The sequence below is a fragment of the Oratosquilla oratoria genome, chromosome 1 (assembly GCF_046742065.1).
Source record: "Oratosquilla oratoria isolate Oo_2021 chromosome 1, ASM4674206v1, whole genome shotgun sequence".
Classification (NCBI taxonomy): domain Eukaryota; kingdom Metazoa; phylum Arthropoda; class Malacostraca; order Stomatopoda; family Squillidae; genus Oratosquilla; species Oratosquilla oratoria.
The window spans coordinates 72,390,304-72,405,885 of NC_134777.1; the positions used below are offsets into that span (position 1 = coordinate 72,390,304).

General features: G+C 37.4%; 1 protein-coding gene across 2 annotated transcripts in view; it reads left to right on the forward strand.

Moving 5' to 3' along the window:
* LOC143039806 (uncharacterized) overlaps nt 1-15,582 on the forward strand; it is a 232,064-nt gene that overhangs the window by 47,222 nt on the left and 169,260 nt on the right. For both annotated transcript variants that reach the window (XM_076210167.1, XM_076210083.1), the window contains exon 3: nt 7,435-7,495. In XM_076210167.1, the coding sequence (XP_076066282.1) occupies nt 7,435-7,495 (61 nt within the window). The remainder of the gene's footprint in view (nt 1-7,434; nt 7,496-15,582) is intronic.

The following is a 15,582-nucleotide window of genomic DNA, read 5'->3' on the forward strand; positions in this document are numbered from 1 at the left end:
CCCCGCGCCTTCTTGGTCCTTGTTCTTGTTCTTCTTCCTTTTCTTCATCATCATCATCATCATCATGATTGTTTTTAGCTTATGCTCCGTCTAATTCTTCATCTCCTCCTTCTTCTTCTTCTTCTTCTTCTTCTTCTTCTTCTTCTTCTTCTTCTTCTTCTTCTTCTTCTTCTTCTTCTTCTTCTCCTCCTTCTTCTTCTTTTTCTTCTTCTTCTTCTTCTCCTCCTCCTCCTCCTCCTCCTCCTCCTTCTCCTCCTCCTTCTCCTTTTTCTTCTTCTTCTTCTTCTTCTTCTTCTTCTCCTCCTCCTCCTCCTCCTCCTCCTCCTCCTCCTCCTCCTCCTTCTACCTATTTTTCTGTCTCCTCTTCCTTCTCCTCCTCCTCCTCCTCTTTGTTCTACTTCTACCTCTTTTTCTTCTTTTTCTTCTTCTTCTTTTTCTCCATCTTCTCCGTCTCTTCTTCTTTTTCTTCTTCTTTTTCTCCATCTTATCCGTCTCTTCTTCTTCTTCTTCTTCTTCTTCTTCTTCTTCTTCTTCTTCTTTGTTCCTCTTAAACCCTTTCGCTACCGAAAAGGTGGTGAAAGTGAGGAGGAGCCTACTGTGCCAGGAGGCGATGGGTGGCTGCGGCCGAAGCCGTCACCTTTGCCCTATGAGTTTCTTGGACTGTTGGGGGGCAGGTAACAGTCACTGCTGGGATTCAAACAGGAGTGCGGGATTCGAACCCACAACAAAGCGAATGCGAGACCGGCAGACACATTTCCGATTAAGTCATCTACTAGGTAATATCACTGCTTGGAATCGGAGAGGAGTGCGGGATTCGAACCCACAACTAAGCGAATGCGAGACCAGCCGGCACGAACGCAAGTGGTCGAGGGCCGAGTTCGTGACGGACGTCTTTTACGCCTTCGTTTGGGCCAAGTGGTTCTCCTCCTTCGAGGTCGCCAACGGCTCGCACGCAACGACGTCGCTCGGTTCATGACCTTCCCCCCCCCCCTACAGGTGTTAATGGGGGAGATGATTCGCTATCGCCTCCCTTGCATTCAGGCATTCAGGACCACTATTATAATATTATCAATATTGTTATTATCAATATTTTCATGATTTTTTTTATATATTATTATTACCTGTATTATTACTATTATTATTACTGTCATTATTATCATTATTGTTATTACTATAATTAATATTATTGTTAGTATTGTCATTATTATTATTACTATTATATTTATTATTACTATAATCATTATTACTATCATTACTGTTATTGTTAGTATTACCATTATTACTATTATATTATCATTACTATTATTATTACTAATATCATTACTATTATCATTACTATTATTATAAATACTGTTATTATTATAATTATTACTACTACTATTATAATTACACAGGACTAATTACTGGCAGATTCCGACAATCCTTCTTATTGTACATCAGTCATCAACTCCTCAGCAGTTTAGCCAGTCAGAGTTGAATGACGTACGGGATTTGGGTCTCTCCAAAAATGCAGCAGAAATGTTAGCTCCTAAGTTGCAAGAAAAGGCTCTACTAAACCAAACCACAAAAGTGTCATATTTCCGAAATCGGGAACAGATATTCGTGGATTTTTTTTAAGAAGAGAATAAATTTGTTTATTGCCATAATATCTCGGGTCTTCTCCAGGAAGAAGGAATTCCATTGTATAATCCAAATGATTGGGGATTATTTCTAGATAGTTCTAAGCACAGCTTGAAATGTGCCCTACTACATAATGGCGATGCCTATGCAGCTGTTCCAGTAGGTCATTCTGTATTTACGAGAGGAGCATGATGACATTAAAACTGTGATAGACCTACTAAAATACCACGAGCACAACTGGACAATTTGCGTGGACCTCAAAATGGTGAACTTCCTCCTTGGTCAACAAAGAGGATTTACAAAGTATCCCTGCTTTCTTTGCATGTGGGACAGCCGAACTAGATAAAAGCATTGGAACCAGAAAAAGTGGCCCTTACGTGAGACTGAAAGTTGGTATGCCAAATATTGTCAAAGGCAGGTGTGTTTGATGGACCGCAGATTTGAGCCCTTGTACTTGATCAAGAGTTTGTCAGAAAGGTGAATGATAAGGAAGGGGGAGCGTGGCTTTTATTTGTGGTGGTAATGGAAAACTTTCTCGGTAATAAAAAGGCAGACAACTATTGTAACAACCTTGTCAGCTTTTCATGACCTTGGATGCAACTTTAGTATCAAACTCCATTTCCTATACAGTCATCTTGATAGATTTCCTGTGAACTTTAGGGCAGTAAGTGACGAGCAATTGAGCGGTTCCATCAGGACTTCAAGACCCTGGAGAAGCACTACCAAGGGAAATGGGACAAACATATGATGGCAGACTACTGCTGGAATATTAAACATAACTGCCCTGAGACAGTCCACAAACACAATAGTTTCAAGCGCAAATTGCCAGCTGATTAAAATGCAACTGAGCTTTGTATCTTCGGTAAACGGGTACCCTCTGGAACAACCACTACCTCTAGCCAATCGTTTTACACTGAATGAGAATCCGACAATAAATAATGGTCTCAAACTGCCAGGTAATATTTTTAATTTGGAAGTGGGTAGAAATAACTTCGCCAACCGTGTAGTTAATGAATGGAATAAACTTCCTGCAGAAGCAGTGAAATGTAGTTTAGTTCGGAGCTTTAAGATTCATTTAGATAAACATCTAAGCAAGATGCTGCAATGACTGCCATTTATATTGTATTATTTGTTTGTTATTATTTGTCTGTTTATTATTTGCTTGATTTTCATTGATTATTATTTATTTGTCAGTTCATTGTTATTTACTGTTTACCTGTTTGTTTATTATTTAACTATACCTATGTATTTATTTACTTTATTTATAATTATATTATAATTTTTATTTTATTCATTTTATTTATCATTATCATGTTTTTTTCGCATCCAACCTAGTTATGGACCAAAAGGTCTCCTGTCGGCATGCTCCGCCTTTGTAATCCCTTGTAAACAAAATTATAATGTAAGACATGAAGTTGAAACTCAAAACGAGTCAAAAAGAAACCACAAGTTTCTTAAAACCATGGACTTTAATGCTGGTAGTATTAGGAACAAATTCCAAGAAATCCAGGCGTATGTCAAAAGCGAAAATCTCGATATGATAGGAATAACAAAGACATGGTCAAATGGTAGAGAGTTTAAAACTGGATTTAATATTGTGGGATTTAAACACTTTCATCAGGATAGAAACCACAAGAAAGGTGGGGGTGTTCTGTTGTATGTTAAAAGCAATGCCCATGCCTCTGTTTTAGAGAAAGTGAAACAGGATGCATGTGATAGTTTGTGGGTAGAATTAACCCAAACAAATGGACAAAAAATAAATGTCCATGCCTCTGTTTTAGAGAAAGTGAAACAGGATGCATATGATAGTTTGTGGGTAGAATTAACCCACACAAATGGACAAAAAATGAATGTAGGTGTAATATATAAGCCAAAGACATTATCATTAGCAGACGACAAACTTGTTTCAAGAACTGTCTAGTTCCTGCAACCGGGACTTACTGATAATGGGTGATTTCAATTTTACTGACATTGATTGGATGACCCTTGAACTTCGCCATATAGGTAGTTGCTTCATAGATTTTCCCGGTGACAATTACTTACATACATACATACATATACCAAGGCTTTTTCCCCCTTACAAGGGGGGTAGCCAAAAAGAAAAAGGCATAAAATCATTCCCACCCATTCCATCCCTGAATACACTCCACACCCCTCCACCCTCCCTCTTATCTGAGCACCTCCTGAAATGACGGGTCATCCCTGCACCTTGTCCACTGCCCTGGGTCAGAAGCAGTGTCGCAAGACACAGCACATCCACAGCAAGGCCGCTTCATTAAATCGGCGACTAACTCGAATTTTACAACACAGTCATCTCGAATTATAACAAAAGAAACAATATAGATTTAATATATCTAGACATTGCAAAAAGTTTTGTTACCGTCCCCCCACGAAAGACTACTTACTAAATTAACTTCACACGGAATAAGTGGTAGCCTATAAGTTGGACTAGTAATTGGTTGAACGATCGGAAACAGAGAGTTGTTCTTAATGGCAAAACTTCTGGATGGAAAAATGTTACGAGTGGAGTTCCTCAGGGTTCAGTTTTTGGGCCACTTCTATTCATAGTATAGGTAAATGATAGACCACGGACTGAAATCTATTGTTTCTAAATTTGCTGATGATACAAAACTGTGCGGAATGGCAAATGATCACTTAAACCAATTAGATATTCTAGTATATTTAAGTAAATTACAGCAATGGTCTGAAAAGTGGCTAATGAAATTTGACACAAGTAAATACAAGGTTATGCACATAGGTAAGTACGATTACAAGCTATTTGGGAATTCGTTAACAAAAATGGATAGTGAAAAGGATCTCGGTGTAATTATCAGTAATGATCTCATCATCTAAACGGTGTATTTCAGTCTCTGAGAAAGCAAATAAGATTCTAAGACTGATTGAGCGATCTTTTGACTTAAAAAATTCCTTCTCATTAACAAGCTATAAATCGTTAGTTCGTTCACATTTAGAATATGCTGTTTCCGGATTGTCACCGAATCTCATTAAAGACATTGACAGATTGGAAAAAGTACAACAGCGAACCACAAAACTGATTCAAATATAAAAAATAAATCATACGAAAATCGACTAAGACATATGAATCTGTTATCCCCCAAAAAAACGTAGACTCAGAGGTGACTTGATACTGGCCTTTTAAGATTCTAAAGGGAATTGACAACATCAAAAGTGACAAATTTTTCACATTGAATGAGAATCCGACAATAAATAATGGTCTCAAACTGCCAGGAAATAGCTTTAATTTGGAAGTGGGTAGAAACAACTTCGTCAACCGTGTAGTTAATGAATGGAATAAACTTCCTGCAGAGGCAGCACAATATAGTTTAGTTCGAAGCTTTAAGAATCATTTAGATAAACACTTAAGCAAGATGCTGTAATGACTGCCATTTATTTCATATTCAATTATTTCTTTGTTATTATTTGTCTGTTTATTATTTCCTTGGTTATCATTTATTATTATTTATCTGTCAATTCATTATTATTTGCTATTTACCTGCTTGTTTAATATTTAACTTTACCTATATATTTTACTTATTTTGTTTATCATGAATTTATGTTGTAATTTTTATTTATTATTATTTTTTTATCATTATTATATTTTTTTATCATTATTATATATATTCTTTTGCGTCCGACCTAGTTATGGACCAAAAGGTCTCCAGTCGGCATGTTCCTTCTTTGTAAGCCTTTGTGTAACTGAGTTTCACATAAATTTTAGCCTTTGTGTTTATGGAACCTATTTCAAATTGTGTTGTGAATACATTTAGATTATGTAAAAAAAAAATTATTGACCAACGAATTCAATGAGAGTATAATCACATGTTTCTTCTGATAGACGACGATGCCAGTGAGAAGAAGAGAAAATATTTGATATTTTGAAATACTTCGATTGCAAAATAAATAAATAGATAATTGGAACGTTAAGGGGGGAAGATTCATATTTGAAATCAGTACATTTAAAATAGATAATACCAGTGGTTGATATCAATGCAACAAAATTTTTGTTGAACTGTGTTGTTATTATTGTTATTATTATTATTTATTTATTGTTATTATTGTTATTGTTATCAGTGTCGTCGTCGTCCTCGTCATCATCATCATCATCATCATCATCATCATCATCATCATCATTATCATCATCATCATCATCATCATCATCATCATCATCATCATCATCATTATCATCATCATCATCATCATCGGAAGGTCAGCTTAGTGTATTTGTTGCGAACTTGGGGTAGAGACCTATTGAGAAAGAATTCTTGTCTCGCTGGTTGGAGACATGAATCACCACATGTGTCTGGAGTCGTGTGATTCATTGCCACACTTCTCTTGTCTGAGTCGCAAGAGAGAGGGAGAAAGAGAGGTAGGAACAGAGAGAAAATGACAAGTGTAGGGAGGAAGGCAAAGGTAACGAGAGAGAGAGAGCGAGCATGAGCACACGAACGAGCGGTAATCATTATCATTATTCCTTTCATTTTCGCGTCATTACCTCGAAAGGTAAACACTCGGAACTGTCCGTGTGCATGCTAGCGTCGGCACCTACACACTCAGTCGTCCTGGGGGAGTGGCCCACTTGGGAATCCCCCGCCTTGGAGAAAGTGTCAAGTTCCATGACCAATAATCAATCAGTCGTCAGCTTTTTGTACCCTCTACTCCCACCCTCTCCCCCTCTGCTACATTCCCCTCCCAACCACTCCTCTACGTTCCCTTCTTTTCTACCTTTTTTTCTGTCCCCTTCCCCCTCTCCTTCTTCCCTTCCTCCTCCTTCCTCCTTCCCTCTCTCCTCCCTCCTCGCTCTCTCTCTTCTCCCTCTCTCCTCCCTTTCCATTCCTTCCTTCCTCCCTCCCTCTCACTCTTCTCCCTCTTCCCTCCCCCTCTCCTCCCTCCTCGCTCTCTCCCTCCTCCCTCTCTCCTCCCTTTCCACCCCTTCCTTCCTCCCTCCCTTTCTTTCATTACCACTTCCACCTTCCTTCCTTTCCTTTCCACTCTCTCCTCCCTCTCTCCCTCCCCCCATTTCCACTCCTTCCTTCCTCCTTCCCTCCCTTTCTTTCCTTACCACTCCTTCCTCCTTCCCACCCACCCTTCCTTTCCTTTCCTTTCCTTTCCTTTCCTTTCCACTCCCTTCTCTCTTCCTCTCTCCCTCCCTTCCCACTCCTTCCTGCACCTCCTTACCGAGTATGAGGCGCAGGGATGACGTTTCCACTTAGAACCTACTCCTGCATGAATGCCAAGTGGCTACCCCCCACCCTCCCTCACCCCTCCACTCCTCATCCTGGAATCGTCACGTTACATCACGTTATGACACGTCATGCGTTCCTGGAAAGAAGGCAGGAAGGAGACCTCTCTCTCTCTCTCTCTCTCTCTCTCTCTCTCTCTCTCTCTCTCTCTCTCTCTCTCTCTCTCTCTCTCTCTCTCTCTCTCTCTCTCTCTCTCTCTCTCTCTCTCTCTCTCTCTCTCTCTCTCTCTCTCTCTCTCTCTCTCTCTCTCTCTCTCTCTCTCTCTTTCCCTCTCCCCTTTGTTCACGCTGAACCTGAGCGTGCCTATTCGCTGACGTCATCCGGAATTACCTTCACCAATTGGCAATTAACGGATGGTTACCCGGCCGTTGCGCGTGAGGTGCACACGCAAGTAGGCGCCCAACTGCCCCCCCCAACCTTTGACCTCAGTGTTTGCACAGCATTTTTAATTCTATTTAATTTTGTTTGATTTATTTTTGTATTTATTTATTTATTTATTTATTATTATGATTTTGTTTATCTTTCTAATGATGTACTCCTTTGTCTTTGGCAGGACCGGATTGTTATGAAGGTCTGGGACTCGCATCCGGGGCTCTTCCGGACTCCAGCCTCACGTAAGTATTACCTCCCCGGTCGTTGCTTCCACCCAGTACCTCACCCGGTACCCCCTAAGCACCCACTGGTCGAGCTACGACGCTATCTTCCGCCATCTGCCTTGCGTGCACCTGTCCCCAGAGATGCGGGTGCCTACTAACAGGTGTCTGGGGGTGGGGGGATGAGGGGGATGTTGCACCGTACGTATACTCACACGAATACACAGACCCTTACGAAAACACATGTATGCATAATGTATCATAAACGTGTGTATATACGTTAATATAAACTACAGCAACTTACATACTTATGCATACATGTAAACCTACACTATGTAAACGCATATGGGTACACGTACACGCACGCGCGTGAGATGTGTGCGAAGACATAATTGAAGACAATTGTAAGCACGCACGCACACAATCTACCACATAGGCCCTACATCATGCACTAAAATGGAACAGATGTACGGTGTGGTGCAAAAATTTTTAACCACTCGCTGGTTCATGTTGTGAATTGTTTCGTGGGTAGTGTATTTTTGTATACAGGGAAATACATCAAAGGCCCAGTATACCATTGTCACATTTCAGACCGTATTCACAAAAAACACGTCTCCTCAATAGATAAACAAATAGACAAGTAGATGAATAAATCGATTGATTTATTAGAATGCAGATACACTTATCAACCCGGATTTCAACCCACCATGTTGAGGAACAGAGGCTGCACACAATCCCAACAGGGGATAGGTCGGGGGGGTCCTGCAACGGACCATGAAAACTAGGACTTTTAAAATATTTGTTAAGGTACCTCCTGTCTAATTACCTCAATTATGCGAACAATAGTAAATGATAATAATAATAGTGATAATGATAATAGTAATAATAATAATAATAATAATAATAGTAATGGTAATAATAATAATAATGGTGATAATGAGTAACAATAGTAATAGTGAGATAAGTGGGAAGTGGTTTTCTAGAAACTGATTTTGGCCCAGCATCACAAATGGAATAATAATTGCCTAAAACTTCCTTATAATAAATCCATCAATGATTTCTCTTAAATGCTACCAAAAGATAACATAGATATTTTCACTTACCCCAATAATTTATTCAGAAAAGTAGTTAATGTGCATCATAGACCAACAGAAGACATAAACCTTGGAGTTTATAAATTACCCTGCTCAGGATGTGAAGAAGTATATTGGGGACAAACGGGTAGAGAATTGCAAACAAGAATAAAAGAACATAAAAACTCAGTCAAATACGCACAACAGAACTCCGCGGTATTCCAACATGTCGCCAACAATAATCACCGCATAAATTGGGACGAGGCAAAAATCATATTCAAATCTAAATGTAGTTTTAAAAGGAAAATCATTGAATCTTCCCTGATCAAACAATTCCCTAACTTTAATATATCAAATGGACAATGGTCACCTGATTACATAACCACCTTGGCAGTTAATAAATTACTTCCTTCCATTGTAAAAGCGGACGACTTGCCACAAAGCCCGCGCAGTATCATAGACGCTACTTGAAGTGTCACGTCCATGTTCCCTCACTCCCCTCTCCTCTGTATAAAAAGACATTTGTTTTCTCTTGACTTTGTATTCCGCTGAAGAGGATCACAACCGATGATCGAAATATTCGGAAATCGTTATTTCCTTTCTTTTCTTAATCCAATCAACAGTGGGTCTTTAGTGTATTTATATAAGTGTGTTACGGCATTACTTGGCAGCGATATATATATGTATGTGTGTACAACACTGAATGGGTCCCAGTGAACAGATATACATTTTATCAACCTCAATACACTTTAATTCTAAGCCATCAACATCGAGAGACTCGAGGAGGCCAACATGCAGAAATTGAAACGTGGTACAGCCAAGGACTCGAACCTGCGCTAGCACGTGACAAGTGTTAGTGACTTAACCGATTGTGGCACAATCGGTTAAGTCACTAAAACTTGTCACGTGCTAGTGGTTGATAAAAATGTATGTATGTATATATATATATATATATATATAAATATATATATATATATAAATATATATATATATTTATGTATGTATGTATGTATGTATATATATGTATGTATATATATATATATGTATGTATATGTATGTATGTATATATATATGTATGTATGCATATATATGTATGTATATATGTATGTATGTATATATATGTATATGTATGTATATATATGTATATGTATGTATATATATGTATGTATATATATGTGTATGTATGTATATATATGTATATGTATGTATATATATGTATATGTATGTATATATATGTGTGTGTGTGTGTGTGTGTGTGTGTGTGTATGTATATGTGATAGGCGGGGAAGGGTAAACGAAGATGGGCTTTTAGAATACGTCCTAACGTTTCGGTCACTATGACCTTCTTCAGAGGACTCGCTATATTACATCATGATCACAAATTTTTATACATGCAGTGGGAGGAACTCGTCAAGCTTCGAGTGCCAGGTCTTTTCCAGAACGTTAATTATTAGGAGACTAGCTGCTTTGGAAAGGCATATAAATCCTTCTCTATCGTTGTTGTTTACTTGGGTATTTATATGTGCATCTTCCACCGTCTTTCTCATTTTCTTCTGTAGTCCCTTATGTAAGATCTCGACTTTGTTACAATCAGGTTGGTTGCTGCACTGTTCGAGGTGGCGAACAAGTGAGTTGGATGTCCTGTGTGCTTCCACGCCTATCACTCTCTCATTTGTCTAAAACAATTTCTAAATATGTATATGTGTATATATATATATATATATATATATATATATATAATATATATATATATATATATATATATATATGTATGCATTACATAACTACCTTGGCAGTTGATAAATTATTTCCCCATATTGTAAAAGCGGACGATTTACCACATAACCCGCACAACAATATAGATGCCACATGATTTGACTTGTCCATGTTCCCTAACTTTACCTCTCTCATCTGTATATAATATGTGTATGTTCTCTTGTCTATGTATTCCGCGTGAAGAGGATCACAGCAAGTGATCGAAAAATACGGAAATCCGTTATTTTCTTCTTTTCTTAAATCCAAATAATAGTGGGTTCTTAGTGCAATTACTAATGTGTAACGACATTACTGGACAGTGATATATATATGTATAGTATATGTATGTATATATATATATATATGTATGTATGTATATATATTTGTATATGTATGTGTATATATATGTATATATATGTATATATATATATATTTATATATATATATATATATATATATATATATATATATATATATATATATATATATACACACACAAATTCCTACGGTTTGGCTCTGGGCGGTAGGCGATTTTATCGAGCGATTGAGGACACGTTCTTCCTTTAAGGGGGAGGGAGCTCACGTGAATAGAATCGTATGATGGCTTTTATATCATTAATTGAAGGGGTTTGCTCAGCCGATTAAGATCGGTGTCACACTGTCCGCCGCGGCGGCGGCGCCGTTGGGGCTTGTCGTGGACTAATAAGTTCTCCATGATACGAGTCATTAGACCCGAAATGTTATGATAGCGTCTTAATAACCAGCCAGGGGGGAGATGGTGTTCGTCGTTATATTAAATTCTGACTGCTGCTGCCAGGCGATTTTATTAAGCTGATTGAACTTGCAAACCTATCCACTTGTTATCCTCTTCAATACACTACCCCTTCCCTGTCCCCTCCCCGTATATATTTGTTTATGCTGCCGTCAGACGATTTTATTCACATAGAAGATGGATGAATGGGGTTCCCGGTCCTCCATTCTCCCTCCCCCTCAGCTGAATAAAATCGTCTGGCGCTGCCAGGGCCGTCATAGTGTTGAAGGGGATCAAATGTTTATTTGATTTATTTATTCACATATGATTATTTCTGTCACTTTACTCTTATTTTTTTCTTTTATCTGTTTTTTCATATTTAATTTTAATTTATTTGTTCATTCTTTTTTTATATTTTTAACGTGTTTCTTTTTTCAAATATATTCTTTCCCCCCCATTGGGCAATTGCCGCCTCCGCACGAACAATTATACAAACAGAAACGAATGCTTTTGACACTGACCTTGCAGTGAAACTTTACAAAAGCGCATCAGACCGTATAGCTCAATATATATCCCTCAATATAAAGACTAGAATTACTCAGCAATTACCATTTCTGTATAGCGTGCTGACGTCTCATTTTAGCGGACTTACCAGCTCCTCTAGAGCAACGGGTTGAGATGGCAACCGCTTCGTTGTGACGCATTGAGACCCATTGCGAGTAAATATAGGACGAGGAAGGTTAGTTGGGGAATCTCTGCGCTGAGTGAAAGGGTTTAGAGATAGCCAGAATTATAATTGTTATTATTTTTTGTTTATCTATTTATTTATTTATTTTTACCTCGTATACAGGACCTGATTTACCAGTAGGCATAGTAGACCATTGGCTTAGGGCCCACGGGTAAGTGGAGGGCATTGAACAGATTTTGTCACGCAAGAAAGGTAAAAAGTAAATAAATAAACTCGTATATATGAATTAAGTTAGGCAGACGTAGAGATGCAACTAAAAAAAAAAAAAGTGGTTAAGATATATATATATATATATATATATATATATATATATATATATTGCAAAAAAAATGGATATTTTCGTTTTTTTTATATTTTGTTTTAAAATAATTCAGCAAAGAAAATAAACATATTACAATAATTTTTCAATGTTAGAATATCAAATAAATCAGTATACCCCTCACTTAAGGTTTTCTATGGTGTTACGGCACTTCCATTTTCTGTGGTTTCATGTGTTGATGTGTTTTATTTATTTTACAATGTACAGTTGCCCCACTTAGTTTTAGCACAGTTTTAAAAATGTTTCGGACAAGAATACCAACTCGCCCAGTATTCTTTTTGTATTACATTTTTGTGTCTGTTCATTTACATGCTTTTTTTTTCTTTTTTTTTTCTTTGCTAAATAGTAACTACCTTAAAAAATGTGGCAAACAGCGAAATACTCAAAATGGTGTAGCAGACGACACATTTTTCTTGACTTACTAATGACATCTATCACTCTTGTTTGACAAAGTAATACGATTAATAAACGTTGCAGAGGAGAGAGAAAGCGAAGGAATCCGTTCACGTAGTGGTCGATGATAGACTAACAACCAGCTTCAAGCTGTGAGTGGTGTTGAGTGCAGTGACAAACTAACCAAAACTAACTCGTATACTTATAAGTTATGTTATAACCCTATTATTAAATCAATTATTTTCATTTATTTATTCAGCAGAGGGCTTGTGATCCAATTATGTTATGTTAACTGTGATGAAAAAAAATTAATCGCGTTTTTTTATAAAAAAAAAATTATGATTTTTTTTAATCTCGTCCAAATTTGTTCAGATATTAAATATTTAGTATATAAAAACAGGTGCAAGTATGTTATTCATCCCTCCACATATGTGCATCTATCTTATTCAAAGAGGCATTAGACAGAGTATAAAAATAAACAAGTAATTGACCATATTTCACCACCCCCTTGTCACCACTGTCACTTAAATTTGACTTGTAATATCACTCGTCTCAAGGCCCCTTGCCTTCTTTTCCTGTAGTCTCACTATTTTCTAGGCCCCGTGCCTAGTTCTCTCGTCCTTTGGGTTAATAAAAGGGTGGTGAATTTTCTTTCTTCTTTCACTGTAATTTCACCTTCTGCTTACACTCGGGATCTCTTTTCTCTCGTCTCTACATCGTCTCCTGATCCTCTCTCGATCCTCTCTCCACACCCTCTCTCTATCTTCTCTCACGAGATCCCGTATCCTACGCTAAGCTACCTTCGTCTGACGTCACTAATTTTTCTAATCCAATCTCCAGTGACGTTTCAAATAAATGTCACTCCTTATGGGCGTGACTTTGAATTCATGCACCAATAGTTTTTTCCTCCTTCTCCACCTTGCACCAATTCGGAAAGCCATTACAATGCCACTAGCGATATTGTTTATCTCAGCATTAGTCAAACGAAGCTAACCTGCGCTTACAGAGTTTGATTACATAATCGATTATAAAACAGTCACCACCGTCGGTGTGTTTACATAGACAAAACGTCGCCCTCACATAGACATAACATCGCCCTCGAGCAGGCGTCGAGTCTGAATTATTCTAATGCCCTAGCTCATTTCCATTCGTACACTACCGGCCTCTTACAGGGCTCGGCAGCTACCCTTGGTCGTCCCGACCAATTTCTTATTTCCCTCTTACAGGGCTTGCTAATATATTTCTAGAATAAGCTAATCTACCCTTGCGTAATTGTTAATCTACCCTCCAAAATACATCATTCATGCAATAAATTGGGAATAGTACATAAACATAATACCTATAAATGTGAATAACATGCATGTCAATATATATATAAGGTATTGAATTAAGCGGTTACATGGTTGATTTGCTTTGACAGAGCCAATCTCCGGAATACAACAAAGGCAATCAGTGCTGCCACTAACACTGAAAGTAAGGGTATGATAAGGATTGGTAGCATAGGTAATTCATTTGAGGGAGATCTTGACAATGGTCTTCTCTTAATTTTCAAGGGAGGGGAGTTTTCAGGCAATGTGAAGTTGAAGGTTGAAATGTAGGTGTCCTCGGTTAAATGCATTGTATTAAGGGTATTAGAAATGGTGGAAATAGTGTCAGCATGCAATTCGCAGTTATCTTGAATAGAGACAAGACCTTCAACCAAATCCAATTTAGGACTCAACCCGGGACAATTTATTGATACCTTTGTCTTGTTAGGGAAAAACAGGTAATGAGATCCTTGTATGTTACAATGAGGGATCTGGTCTACCAAAATTCGTTGGTAATGACAATTGTTCATAACAGACATATTCCTAACCAGAGAGGCTTCACATGAATTTTTCAAAGCTTCACGGAACACAAACATGGAAGAATGACAGAGGTAAAGATTCCTATTAAATCTTCTACACTCCTTCAACTTGTCATTAGAGACTCTGCTCTCCTTCAGATTGTCTACAGAAAGGATATAATTGATTGGGTCTACAATTGGAATATCTACTTCATAAAATGAACCATTTACCTTCAATGGGAAGGGTTTCAATTTGAATAAGTTAAATCTTTGGTTGGAAGAGAACGGGATTTCAATAATAACTGAAGTAACATTAAGGTAGGAGTTTAGCAATGGATAATATAATGCTACATTAGCTTCTTCAAAGAAAGGTTCAAAGTTCCAATCCTTCTTTGCTGACTTAATTACCTTTATAAGTTGAGGTATTGGAAGGAGAGAAGAAGTTACTTGACCCGAATTGGCCATAACTAAATCCTGTACAAAAGATTCCAATTGAACTTGCATCTCAGATAATTTCAATTGCATAGTATTGAGTAACAAAAAAAGTTGCATTGTACTCTCTTGTTCACTTTGTTTCAAGCTGAGATTCTCTAAGTTATCTGAAATATCAGAGATCATTTCCTCAATGTTTTTAATGCTTGATTGTAATTCATCAATTTTTCCAACTTTCTCCTTTAATGTATTTATTGAAATTTTCAAGTCAGCAAGGAAGGCAAAATTGGCAATTCCCAAACCAGCAAGAGCTCCTAAAGCCACTACTATTGCACTTCTCTTTTGTCTAACATTGCTTTTGAAATTTGAACCTATGATGTGCAATTTATCCTCTATTTCCTTTATTTTGTTTTCAAGTCTATCCTTAACATCTTTACTGGAAATGTTCTGTTTTAATATTGCAAACTTTTATTAATGGAGTCCACATTTTCTTTAATTTTGGTTACATTTTTATAATCAAGAACTACCCTTACTACCTTATCAACCAAGATTAGGTTACCTTGATGATGTACCAATGCTCCAGGACGAATCGGATTCCAGTCCATGGCACTCACCAAACTTAATATTATTAATAAGGCAGTTTTCATCTGTAAAATACATCAAGATTAATGTTCAACTCTTGAAAAATATCATTATAATATTCTCCATATTCTCCAGGGTTATTAATATTTATGCACAAAGTATTACTATAATCATCTTCATAGATCTGCAAGCTAATTTTCTTTATGTCATCTAAATGTCCTATCAATTCT